Source organism: Triticum aestivum, chromosome 2A, assembly GCF_018294505.1.
Source record: "Triticum aestivum cultivar Chinese Spring chromosome 2A, IWGSC CS RefSeq v2.1, whole genome shotgun sequence".
Taxonomy (NCBI): domain Eukaryota; kingdom Viridiplantae; phylum Streptophyta; class Magnoliopsida; order Poales; family Poaceae; genus Triticum; species Triticum aestivum.
The window spans coordinates 67,148,179-67,159,225 of NC_057797.1; the positions used below are offsets into that span (position 1 = coordinate 67,148,179).

General features: G+C 48.3%; 1 protein-coding gene across 1 annotated transcript; it reads left to right on the forward strand.

Moving 5' to 3' along the window:
• Positions 1-6,097: 6,097 nt before the first annotated feature.
• Positions 6,098-6,753, forward strand: LOC123187525 (uncharacterized). Its single transcript, XM_044599399.1, has one exon. The coding sequence runs from the start codon at positions 6,194-6,196 to the stop codon at positions 6,545-6,547; it is 354 nt and encodes a 117-aa protein (XP_044455334.1). The 5' UTR covers positions 6,098-6,193; the 3' UTR covers positions 6,548-6,753.
• Positions 6,754-11,047: the final 4,294 nt, after the last annotated feature.

Below are 11,047 nucleotides of genomic sequence, written 5' to 3' on the forward strand. Positions count from 1 at the left end.
GCACGGCCAGCACGGCGGCATCTTGCTCACTTTCATTGCCAATTCAAAAACATTATCCCAGTCAACAACCTTTAGTCAAAACCACCTGCAATCCTTCCCAAAACCACTCAAGGGGCTAATTGATCTGGTATTGCAGAGTTGAGGGGGTAATTTAACCGGTTTTAGACTTTGGGGGGAATTTGATCCAGCTAGAGAGATTTGAGGGGGGAAAGTATACTTTCTTCTACTGGTTATAATGTACTTCTAAAAAAAACTGGTTATAACGTTGCCTAAAAAAAAACTTACTGGTTATAACGAGTGTGATTTGGTCTCTTGCAAATTCTACACGCAAATACACAGACATCAGATCACGTGTCTTATTTTTTAGTGATCTTATGTGTTTTTTAATTAATACAAGGGCATATAATCTTCTTTAAAAAATATCAAATGCACACTTGCAAAGTATTGAAAGTTGAAAGTTTGAATTTGGTGGATTCTGTATGAACCCAGAACACTGTGTACAACAAATTTTTACGCTATATGAAGGAAAGATGGAGGGTGGGTCTTCAAGAGAAAGTGTAATTGAATACTGGAATTATTGCCGCAAAAAAAGAGAAAATGTAATTGTATGCACAGCTTATTATCTCGACAGGCAAAGGGACACGTTTCTTGCTAAATTATGTGCTTCACACTCCATCACACAATGTAAACACGCCAGTTTTGTGAGAATTTTGCCGGACCTTGTGTAGTTAGGGCCAGTTCTTTCGACTCGATTCTGAAGAATCACTGCCTGGAAAATCACAATCGCAAAAGAACTCATTGCTTCTCCAGGAATCGTCTAGAATCACCCACAATCGGCAGTGTATTTCAGAATCGAGCAAACTTGACGATTCTGGCGATTCCCGCAAAGCAAAATGATTCAGTTTTAGCAAATACCCCTATTGGATGTAGAAATTACCCCCAATACGCCACTCGGGCCAGCCGACCGACAGAGGCCCAGCGCCCCAGCCCAGTACTCGTCGATCCCCCCCAGTCGTTCGTCCCCGTCGCTCATCCCCATCCCCGTGCGACCTAGGGCTGGCGCCGCCGCCGGATTCCCCGCCCCGAAATCATCAGCTCCGCCGCCGGCGGTCCTCTACAGGGCATCCCCGTCTAGTCCACAGCCACCCCCGACCCCTCGGCACCGGCAGCAGGAGGCAAACCGGCTTCCCCGCCCCGACCCAACCGCCCTGCAGTAGGAGGCCAACCGGCTTCCCCGCACCGACCCAACCGCCCTGCAGCAGGAGGCGCCGGCGTCGACCGAGCCCACTTCACCGGTGTTGGTGAGCTCCTCTCTATCTCATCCTTTCTCCCCTTCTCTTTGTCATATCTCTGTTACATATTAGTTCAACTCTGTTTGTATGAATCAAAAAAATTATACTGCTACTTGTTTGCTTATGCTGTTTTCGATTTGTATGGTTATTTGGTTAGTACGAAATTTGTAATATTTAGCACTATATAATATTTCCAACTTTCGTCCTAAATTGTAATACAAGCAATTTATGATTTTGCAACTTGCTTTATATTGTAATATTATATGCTTTATGAGATTTGCAACTCGTTTTCGTGTTCAAAATAACCAAGTGTTACCAATGTATCACACACTTCGGTCTAGGGGCATTACAGACATTTCAGCACACAACTCATACAACAATCACAGGTTAGAATCACAGAAAAGAACTGGGCAGACGATTCTGTGGGCAGATGATTCTCTAGGCAGTTTCCCAGAATCACGATTCTGGAGAATCATGAGGCTAAAAGAACTGGCTCTTAAACCCACATGGTGCCGGGCGCACCCACGTATGTTTTGGTTCCATGGATCGTTGGCTTCCAACCCTGCAAATTGTCATCCGGAGTTCCTTAGGGTAGTTGTGTACTTGTGTTGGCGACGATATTGTGTGAAATGATTTTTTTTCTGACAATTGAACTGTTTGACAACTTGCCATTCGAGAGACGAAAAACTATTCATCTATTCATCAAACGTCATGGCGGTACAAAGAGCACAAGAAGTAACAAAAATTACATTCGTGTCCTTAGAGCACATAGCGACGAGTACAATCACTGGAGCGAGCCAAAGCGCGCGGCATAGTCATCGCCCCTCCCTCACCGAAGCCGGTCAAATCTTATTACAGTGAACAATCAGGAAGTCGTCGTGCTAAGGCCATAAAGGACCAACGCACTGGTACAACAACCGCCGCCAATGAAGAGAAGCATGGACCGAAATGGATTCAACCAGTAGACAGATGAACGTGGACGAACAAAGACCGGATCCACGCAGATCTGCCAAAGACAAACATTGACGGAATCTTGCTAGATCCGTCAGAGACACACCTTCACACGCCCTTTGATGACGCGAGGCGCACCGTCGGGACAGGGCAAGGCGGGAAGAACCTTACTCCATCTTCAGAGAGCCGCCGACGTCTCACCTTCTTGAGCATGACACAATCCCTGGACAGACTAAAAAAAGCATCTAAAATGAAGTATAAGCCCTCCCACTAGAAAGGACCAAGATCCGCCACGCCTCCATGGCCCTAAGGCCAGGCAGATCGGTGGCGGGGCCGGCGTGAGGCTTTCTTTCTCGAAAAGAAGGAAAACGCCAATAGACAAGCCCCTGACTATAATGCTCTCGATAACCTTAGATTTTCACTTTATTTGGATTGTTTAACCAATCTTTCAACGACAAAGCTAAAATCTTGCCGACTGGTGGTTTGCAACAGGCGCGTATGACCTGATGGCCCTTCGATCCCCACGTAGGACGCAGGCAACCGCTCGATAATTTCTTTCACTGTCACGCACGAGAAAAAGAAAGCTCCCTGCGAGCGACCGGAACGCCCGCCGCCGCCCATCCCGCGAGCGCCGCCGCCGGCTGCCACCTCCCTCCGACCCGTACAGCCCCCAATCGAGCCCCTCAATCTTTCATCTCCATCCACGCGAGATTCTGCTCCGTCTGCGCCATGGCTGCCATGGCCGAGCTCAGCCAGCTCCGGCTGTGAGAGGAAGAGAAACGGGAGAGGGAGAAGTCCAGGCGCCCACTACCGCCGGCTGCATCGACCTCAGGCTGGATCCGCTGCCCACCATCGCCGCATGTGCCTCGACCTCGGGCTGCATCCGCCGCCCATCATTACCGCCGGTGCCTGCCGCTCGGGCGGCAGAGGGAGCCGTCGTGCCGCTGCTCGCCTCGCGCGTCTGAGGAGCGGTTGCAGCAACGACAGTTTTGGCCTCTGAAGAAATTGCAGCAGCTTGCGTGTGACGGAGTGACTGCACTTTTGGCCTCTGAATAAATTGCAGATTTGACCTCTGAAGCAACTGCATTTTGCTTCCAATTAGAATACCAAATGAGCAGCGGCAGTAACAGCTAGAACATGCGTACAAATGCATCATTTCAATCCAGAAAATTCTGTTTTTAGTGTTCTTTTATCTGAAGAAAGTGTATGAGGCCAAGGTCTACTATTAGTTTTCAGAAAAATCAGACTTTCATTGTTCCATTCTCTCTTTGTGAAATGCAGCTTGGGTAAATTAAGAGGTAAATTTAGTTTCAACAGATAAATCCGAGGGACAATAGATGCAGTTTGTGTCAAGTAGATGTCCTATTATATTTACGAAAATGCTAAAATCCGAACCCAGATAACTTCTATGTAAATAGTATGATAATTTAGGCATTACGGAGCTGATAATTTGCATACAAACACCTAGGGGTAATTTTAACCCGGGGAATAAGTTGTTGAAAAACATCCCTGATAACTTATTTGTAAATCGCATGGTAATATACACATCGAAGACCTCATAATTTAGGTACAAACAACACAAAAACTTTGACACGTGAAAAAAAGTTGTTAAAAATATATCACCGATAACTTTTCGTGTAAATAGCATGATAATATAGGCTCCTGGACATGATAACTTAGGTTCAAACACCACGATAACTCTGCCCCGTAAAAAAAAGTTGTTGAAAATATAGTACCGATAACTTCTTTATAAATAGCATGATAATTTAGGCACCACAGAGCTGATAAGTTGCATATAAATATCGAGGGGTAATTTTAACCCAGGAAATAAGTTGTTAAAAACACCCCTGGTAACTTATTTTTGTAAATCGCATGGTAATATATACATCGCATACCTGATAATTTAGGTACAAATACCACGATAACTTTGACACGTGAATTTTTGTTGTTGTTGGAAATATACTCTCTTTGTAAATAACATGGTAATATACACTCCCGGACTTGATAACTTATGTACAAACACCACGATAACTTTGACCCGTGAAAAAAAGTTGTTGAAAACATACTTCGGTAACATCTATGTAAATAATAACATGGTAATATATGCCCCCGGACTTGATAACTTAGATACAAACACTACAATAACTTTGACTAGGGGAAAAAGATGTTAATAACATACCACCGGTAACTTTTTGTGTAATAAGCATGATAATATAGGCTTCTGGACCTAATAAGTTAGGTACAAACACCACGATAACTTTGACCCGTGAAAAAAAGTTGTTGAAAACATACCACTAATTTTTTTCTCATGTAAATAACATGATAATATACACTCTCGGATCTGATAACTTAGATACAAACACCACGATAACTTTGACTCGCGTAACAAAGTTGTTTGGAAACATACTTCGGTAACATCAGTATAAATAACATGGTAATATAGGCTCTCGGATCTGATAATTTAGGTACAAACACCTCGATAACTTTGACCCGTGAACAAAAGTTGATGAAAACAAAGTTTGGTAGGATCTATGTAAATAACACGGTAATATACGCATAGCAGAGCTGATAATTTATTTAGCCCAGGCATGATAATTTTTGACCCAAAAAAAAGTATTCGAACCATGCCAAAAAAAACATGGTCTCGCCGTGGCGGATTTTTTTGTAAAAACAGATTTTGGATCTAACAAGCGGTCTGAGCTATAAAACATTTTAAAATTTTAAAACAAAAACAATCTATGATGACATTAGCTTTTTCGCACTTTTTATGCCCGAAATCAGGGGAGAAAGCTGGAAGAAGTCATTTTTATGGCCAGAATTTTGCCTATGTAAACATTGTGGTAATTTATGTACCATATACGTGATAACTTGCATACCCAGGCGTGGTAACATTTTGCCTCAGAAAAAAAAGTTGTCGAAACATATTAACATGGAATCTAGTTTCGAATGTCTCGTCGCGCCGAATTTTTTATGTGAAAACAATTTTTCGATCGGACCGACGGTTTGAACTACAAAACATTTTGGAAATTCAAAATATGAGAAAATCTAGAGTGATGTCATCAATTTTGTCTTACATGCATGCATATAATTAGGCGTTGTATTAAGAGTCATGACATGTGCATGAAGAGAGAGAAAAACTAGTAATCACATGCATGTGAAGAAAAATGGCTGCATGCACTCGCATGCATGCACGCACTAGTTAGGTCGTCCTAATTTGTTGTTTAAAATCCGAACGACTGCGCGTTAGTACAGTCCATCTTTCAAACCCTCAAGGTTAGTCTAGTTTCTCTAGAATTGGTCTCTTGCAAATTCTACACGCAAAGTCTCATGCGTCTCTTCATGTAGACATCAGATCGCTTGTCTTTTTTTTAGTGAGCTTATGTGTTTTTTTTAAAATTATTTTAAGGGCATATCCTTTGCTTAAAAACGAATCAAATGCACACGTACAAAGTACTAAAAGTTTTGAACTTGTTGGACTCGGTATGAATCCAGAACACTATGTATAACAAATATTTGCGCTTTATAAAAGGAAAGACGGATGGTAATTGTACGCACAACTTATTATGTCGACACACAAAGAGACACGTTCTTGCTAAGTTATGTGCCTCACACCCCATCACAGGATGTAAACACACCAATTTTGTGAGAATTTTCCGGACCTTGTGTGTAGTTGAAAAAATTAACACGGAGAAAGGGGGGACCTGAGCCAATCAGATCCGAACCGGAAATCGCAAGCTGGAACGCCACAGCCACATGCCACCTCCGGGGATAACGTTATCCCTCCACGGCGCGACGAGAGCTCCCCACGTCGGACTCCCGCGCCGACCTGGCACGCCGCGATCCTCCACACGCCCTACTAAAACCTTCTCCGCGCCAACCATCCCGTCCCCCACACACCTCACGCCGCGCGCCAAGCCAAGAAGAAGACGCACCCACGCAGCACGCACGCCATGGCCGCCACCGCGTCCTTGTCCGCCGTCGCGGCGCCCCTGTCCGTCGCCGGGCTCAAGAAGGCCGCGTCGTTCCGGCCCCTGCCGGTGGCCAGGGCCGGCAGGCCCGCGGCGAGGATGACGGCCGTCCGGGCGTCCTCCGCGTCCGTGCAGGAGAAGCTCACGGCCGGGCTGACCGCGGCGGCCGTGGCGGCGGCGCTGGTGCTGCCCGAGGTCGCGGAGGCCGCGTCCCCGGGGCTGTCCCCGTCGCTCAAGAACTTCCTGCTCAGCATCGTGTCCGGCGGGGTCGTCTTCGCCGGCATCGCCGGGGCCGTCGTCGCCGTCTCCAACTTCGACCCCGTCAAGAGGACCTGATCATCTTACTGGATTCTCATGGCAGGTCGCCTCGCTTTGTATCTCGATGAATCTCTTTGCTGTGTTTTATTCGGAGACTCTGTACGTAGAAGAGATCCATGACAATGGAGTTCTGATTAATGGCTGTGTATACTCTGGTTCGTCTGCTTAAACTGTTGCTTGCGGGCTGTATCCAGTAATTGCATGTTTGTTTACTTCCGAAACTACTTCCCCCTCTCCAAATTACTTGCAGCGTGTCTGGCAGTCTGAGGGAAAGGGAATGAAGATTACAACAGCGAGGAGTTTGTCTAGAGATTAGACTTGAGAATTACTAGAATTTTAGTCTCAGTCTCCTTTTTGATGTGTGGTGGGAACAATTATCGGTGAGAATTTGGGAGGAACCTCTATCCAGCCTGAATTAGCAAGGGGCTAGGGAAGAGAGGCGTGGAAATTGACCTCTTTGGTTCCCTTTCCCCTTCTCTCCTCAACTCCCTTCCCCCTAGCCAAACAATGGATAACACGTCTTGTATCCTCGTAACTCTCGTTCCTTATCGCAAATTTCCTCCAACGAGACACAATTTTAGTTTTAGGTTGATCCTATATCAAACTTCTCTAATTTGGGACCAAATATGTAGAAAAAACATATCAACATTCACACCATCAAATTACTTTCATTAAATTCATCATCAGATATATACTTTTATTCATATACTCCCTCGGTCCTAAATTACTTGACGCAAAAATGGATAGAAATTAATGGATCTAGAACTAAAAATTCGTCTAGATACATCCATTTATGTGACAAGTAATTCTAGGCGAAGGGAGTATACATCTGATGTTGTAGATATTGGATTTTTCATATAAACCTGGTCAAACTTGGAGAAGTTTGACTTAGACAAAACCATAACTTCAACTAATTTGAAAGGGAGGTAGTACCAACCAGTGCAACTTCTTTTCAACTTTTATCAAAAATCTTGAATCCAATTTTTGATTCTTGTCTTACGAAACGAACGTGTCAGCGTTTTGGGAACGAGGGTCCCCAGACTTGCCTGCCTGCGGCCCACAGTGTGGCTCCACCAGCGGCCCCGCCAACCCATCTTCACCAGCAAATACTTAAGACCCTCGCGAGGGCCAAGCCTCGCGAGGCGGACGACGCAAGACCTTCTTAGGGGCGGCCTCACCAGGCTGGCTCGCGAGAGGCGGAGAGTTCAAGGCAAGGGACACCTCGCGAGGTTTCTGTGACGCAAGCCATGACGACCGGAGCCAGGCGGGCGCCAGCGCGCTGAGTGTCCTCGTTTCCTCTTTGGTGCTAAAGAGGCAAGCGCAAGCGAGGAGTCCCGAGGCATCAGGCAAAGTTTTCCATATCGGTGCAACGAGACCAAGACCAGCAAGACGGCAGGACGGAGGTCACCGTGGAGCCCAAGACGGCGTCACCACCGCGGGGGGCTCTCTTGCACCATCCCTCTCGCTGCCTCGCCCGCCCCCGGCTGCGGGCGATGTGGCTCACGGAGCGCTTCCGCCCCCTCCGCAACAAGATGGCGCCCTCGCACCGAGACGCGCGACTCATGGAGCGCCTCCGCCTCCTCCGCGTCAGGACGACGTCTTCGCTCCAAGATGTGCAGTCCCACGGCGTAATCCACCGCGCCGTGTGCCCGCGCACGAAGAAGGAAACTGCCAAGAGGTTCCCCGTCCGTAAGAAAATGCTCCACCGCTCTCGGCACCGCCACGTCAGGATCGCTTGCTGCGGCAGGGCCATGCGCCACTTGCCGTGGCGGTGCAGGGACACCAAGATCAAGCTCCGCCTCCATGACTGGCCCCAGTGGCCACGGCAGGCTGTCGCGCCTTCACTCCTGAGCTGCGTAGCATTGTCTGGCCAGGCAAGTTCAAACCGGATCTGCCTCCTTGCTACGACGGCACCCCCGACGCTACGGAGTTCTTGCAGCTCTACGAGCTAAGCATCGAGGCGGCCAACGGCGAAGAAAAGGTCATGGCGAACTGGTTTCCCATGGCTCTCAAGGACGGCGCTCGCTCATGGCTCCTGAACCTGCCCCCCGGGCTCGATCTCCTACTGGGATGAGATGCGTGATCACTTCGTTGCCAACTTCCAGGCCACTCGCGATTGCCCCCCGGCCGAGGGTGACCTGCGCCGCATCAAGCAACAGCCGGGAGAGACCCTGCAGAAGTACATACAACGCTTCAACAACGTGCGTCTCAAGATCCCCAGGGTGACGGACGAGGCCATCGTCTCAGCGTTTTCTGATGGTATCTGCGACATCAAGATGAAGGAGGAGCTCGCCATCCATGAGGAGTTGTGCATGACTTTGAAACTGTTCAACATAGCAACCAATTGTGCAAGAGCAGAGGAGGGGCTATTGGGGATCGTAGCAGAAATTCAAAATTTTCCTACGTGTCACCAAGATCAATCTATGGAGAGACTAGCAACGAGAGAGAGGAGTGCATCTTCATACCCTTGAAGATCGCAATGCAGAAGCGTTACAAGAACGCGGTTGGTGGAGTCGTACACGCAGCGATTCAGATCACGGTCGATTTCGATCTAAGCGCCGAACAACGGCGCCTCCGCGTTCAACACATGTACAGCCCGGTGACGTCTCCCACGCCTTGATCCAGCAAGGAGAGAGGGAGAGGTTGGGGAAGACTCCGTCCAGCAGCAGCACAATGGCATGGTGATGGTGGAGGAGCGCGGTACTCCAGCAGGGCTTCGCCAAGCACTACGAGAGACGAGGAGGGAGAGGGGTAGGGCTGCACCAAGAGAGAGATCAAATCACAGATGTTGGGCAACCCCATACCTCAAGTGTATATAGGGGAGGGGAGGGGCTGCGCCCCCTCTAGGGTTCCCTCCCCAAGGGGGGCGGCAGCCCTAGATCCCATCTAGGGTGGCGGCTAGAGGGGAGAGGGAGAGAGGGGGGCGCCCTAGGGTGGGCCTTAAGGCCCATCTGGACCTAGGGTTTGCCCCCTCCCACTCTCCCTGCGCCTTGGGCCTTGGTGGGGGGCGCACCAGCCTACCTGGGACTGGTCCCCTCCCACACTTGGCCCACACAGCCTTCTGGGGCTGGTGGCCCCACCTGGTGGACCCCCGGGACCCTCCCGGTGGTCCCGGTACGTTACCGATAGCACCCGAAACTTTTCCGGTGACCAAAATGGGACTTCCCATATATAAATCTTTACCTCCGGACCATTCCGGAACTCCTCGTGACGTCCGGGATCTCATCCGGGACTCCGAACAACATTCGGTAACCACGTACATACTTTTCCTATAACCCTAGCGTCATCAAACCTTAAGTGTGTAGACCCTACGGGTTCGGGAACCATGTAGACATGACCGAGACAACCCTCCGACCAATAACCAATAGCGGGATCTGGATACCCATGTTGGCTCCCACATGTTCCATGATGATCTCATCGGATGAACCACGATGTCAAGGATTTAATCAATCTCGTATACAATTCCCTTTGTCTATCGGTACGATACTTGCCCGAGATTCGACCGTCGGTATCCCTATACCTCGTTCAATCTCGTTACCGGCAAGTCTCTTTACTCGTTCCGTAACACATCATCCCGTGATCAACTCCTTGGTCACATTGTGCACATTATGATGATGTCCTACCAAGTGGGCCCAGAGATACCTCTCCGTTACACGGAGTGACAAATCCCAGTCTCGATTCGTGCCAACCCAACAGACACTTTCGGAGATACCCGCAGTGCACCTTTATAGCCACCCAGTTACGTTGTGACGTTTGGTGCACCCAAAGCATTCCTACGGTATCTGGGAGTTGCACAATCTCATGGTCTAAGGAAATGATACTTGACATTAGAAAAGCTTTAGCATACGAACTACACGATCTTGTGCTAGGCTTAGGATTGGGTCTTGTCCATCACATCATTCTCCTAATGATGTGATCCCGTCATCAACGACATCCAATGTACATGGTTAGGAAACCGTAACCATCTATTGATCAACGAGCTAGCTAGTCAACTAGAGGCTTACTAGGGACATGGTGTTGTCTATGTATCCACACATGTATCTGAGTTTCCTATCAATACAATTCTAGCATGGATAATAACCGATTATCATGAACAAGGAAATATAATAATAACTAATTTATTATTGCCTCTAGGGCATATTTCCAACAGGGGCGCCTCTCCCTCCTCGAGCTCCCCGCCGTGGATCTAGAGGAGAAGAAGGCCAAGGTCAAAGACGTGAAGCACAAAGGGGTGGTCGTACTCACGGCAGAGCCAGACACAAAGTGTGGCCGAGATCTTCTCACGTTCTGCGCCTTCCACAACATGCGCACCCACAACACCAACGATTGTCAAGAGCTCAGGGCCATTTGAGATGGACACGTCGGTCGACGCCCCGAGCGCAACGGTCGGGGCTACGACCGAGGAGGTGGACGAGATGGAGGACGTTGGGATGACCGCAGGCCCCGCCAGGAGTGTGATGGGGAACGTAGTAATTTCAAAAAATTTCCTACGCACACGCAAGATCATGGTGATGCATA

Excerpts from the sequence above, each read along its gene's own strand:
- LOC123187525 (XM_044599399.1), top strand. The coding sequence starts at position 6,194 with ATGGCCGCCACCGCGTCCTTGTCCGCCGTCGCGGCGCCCCTGTCCGTC.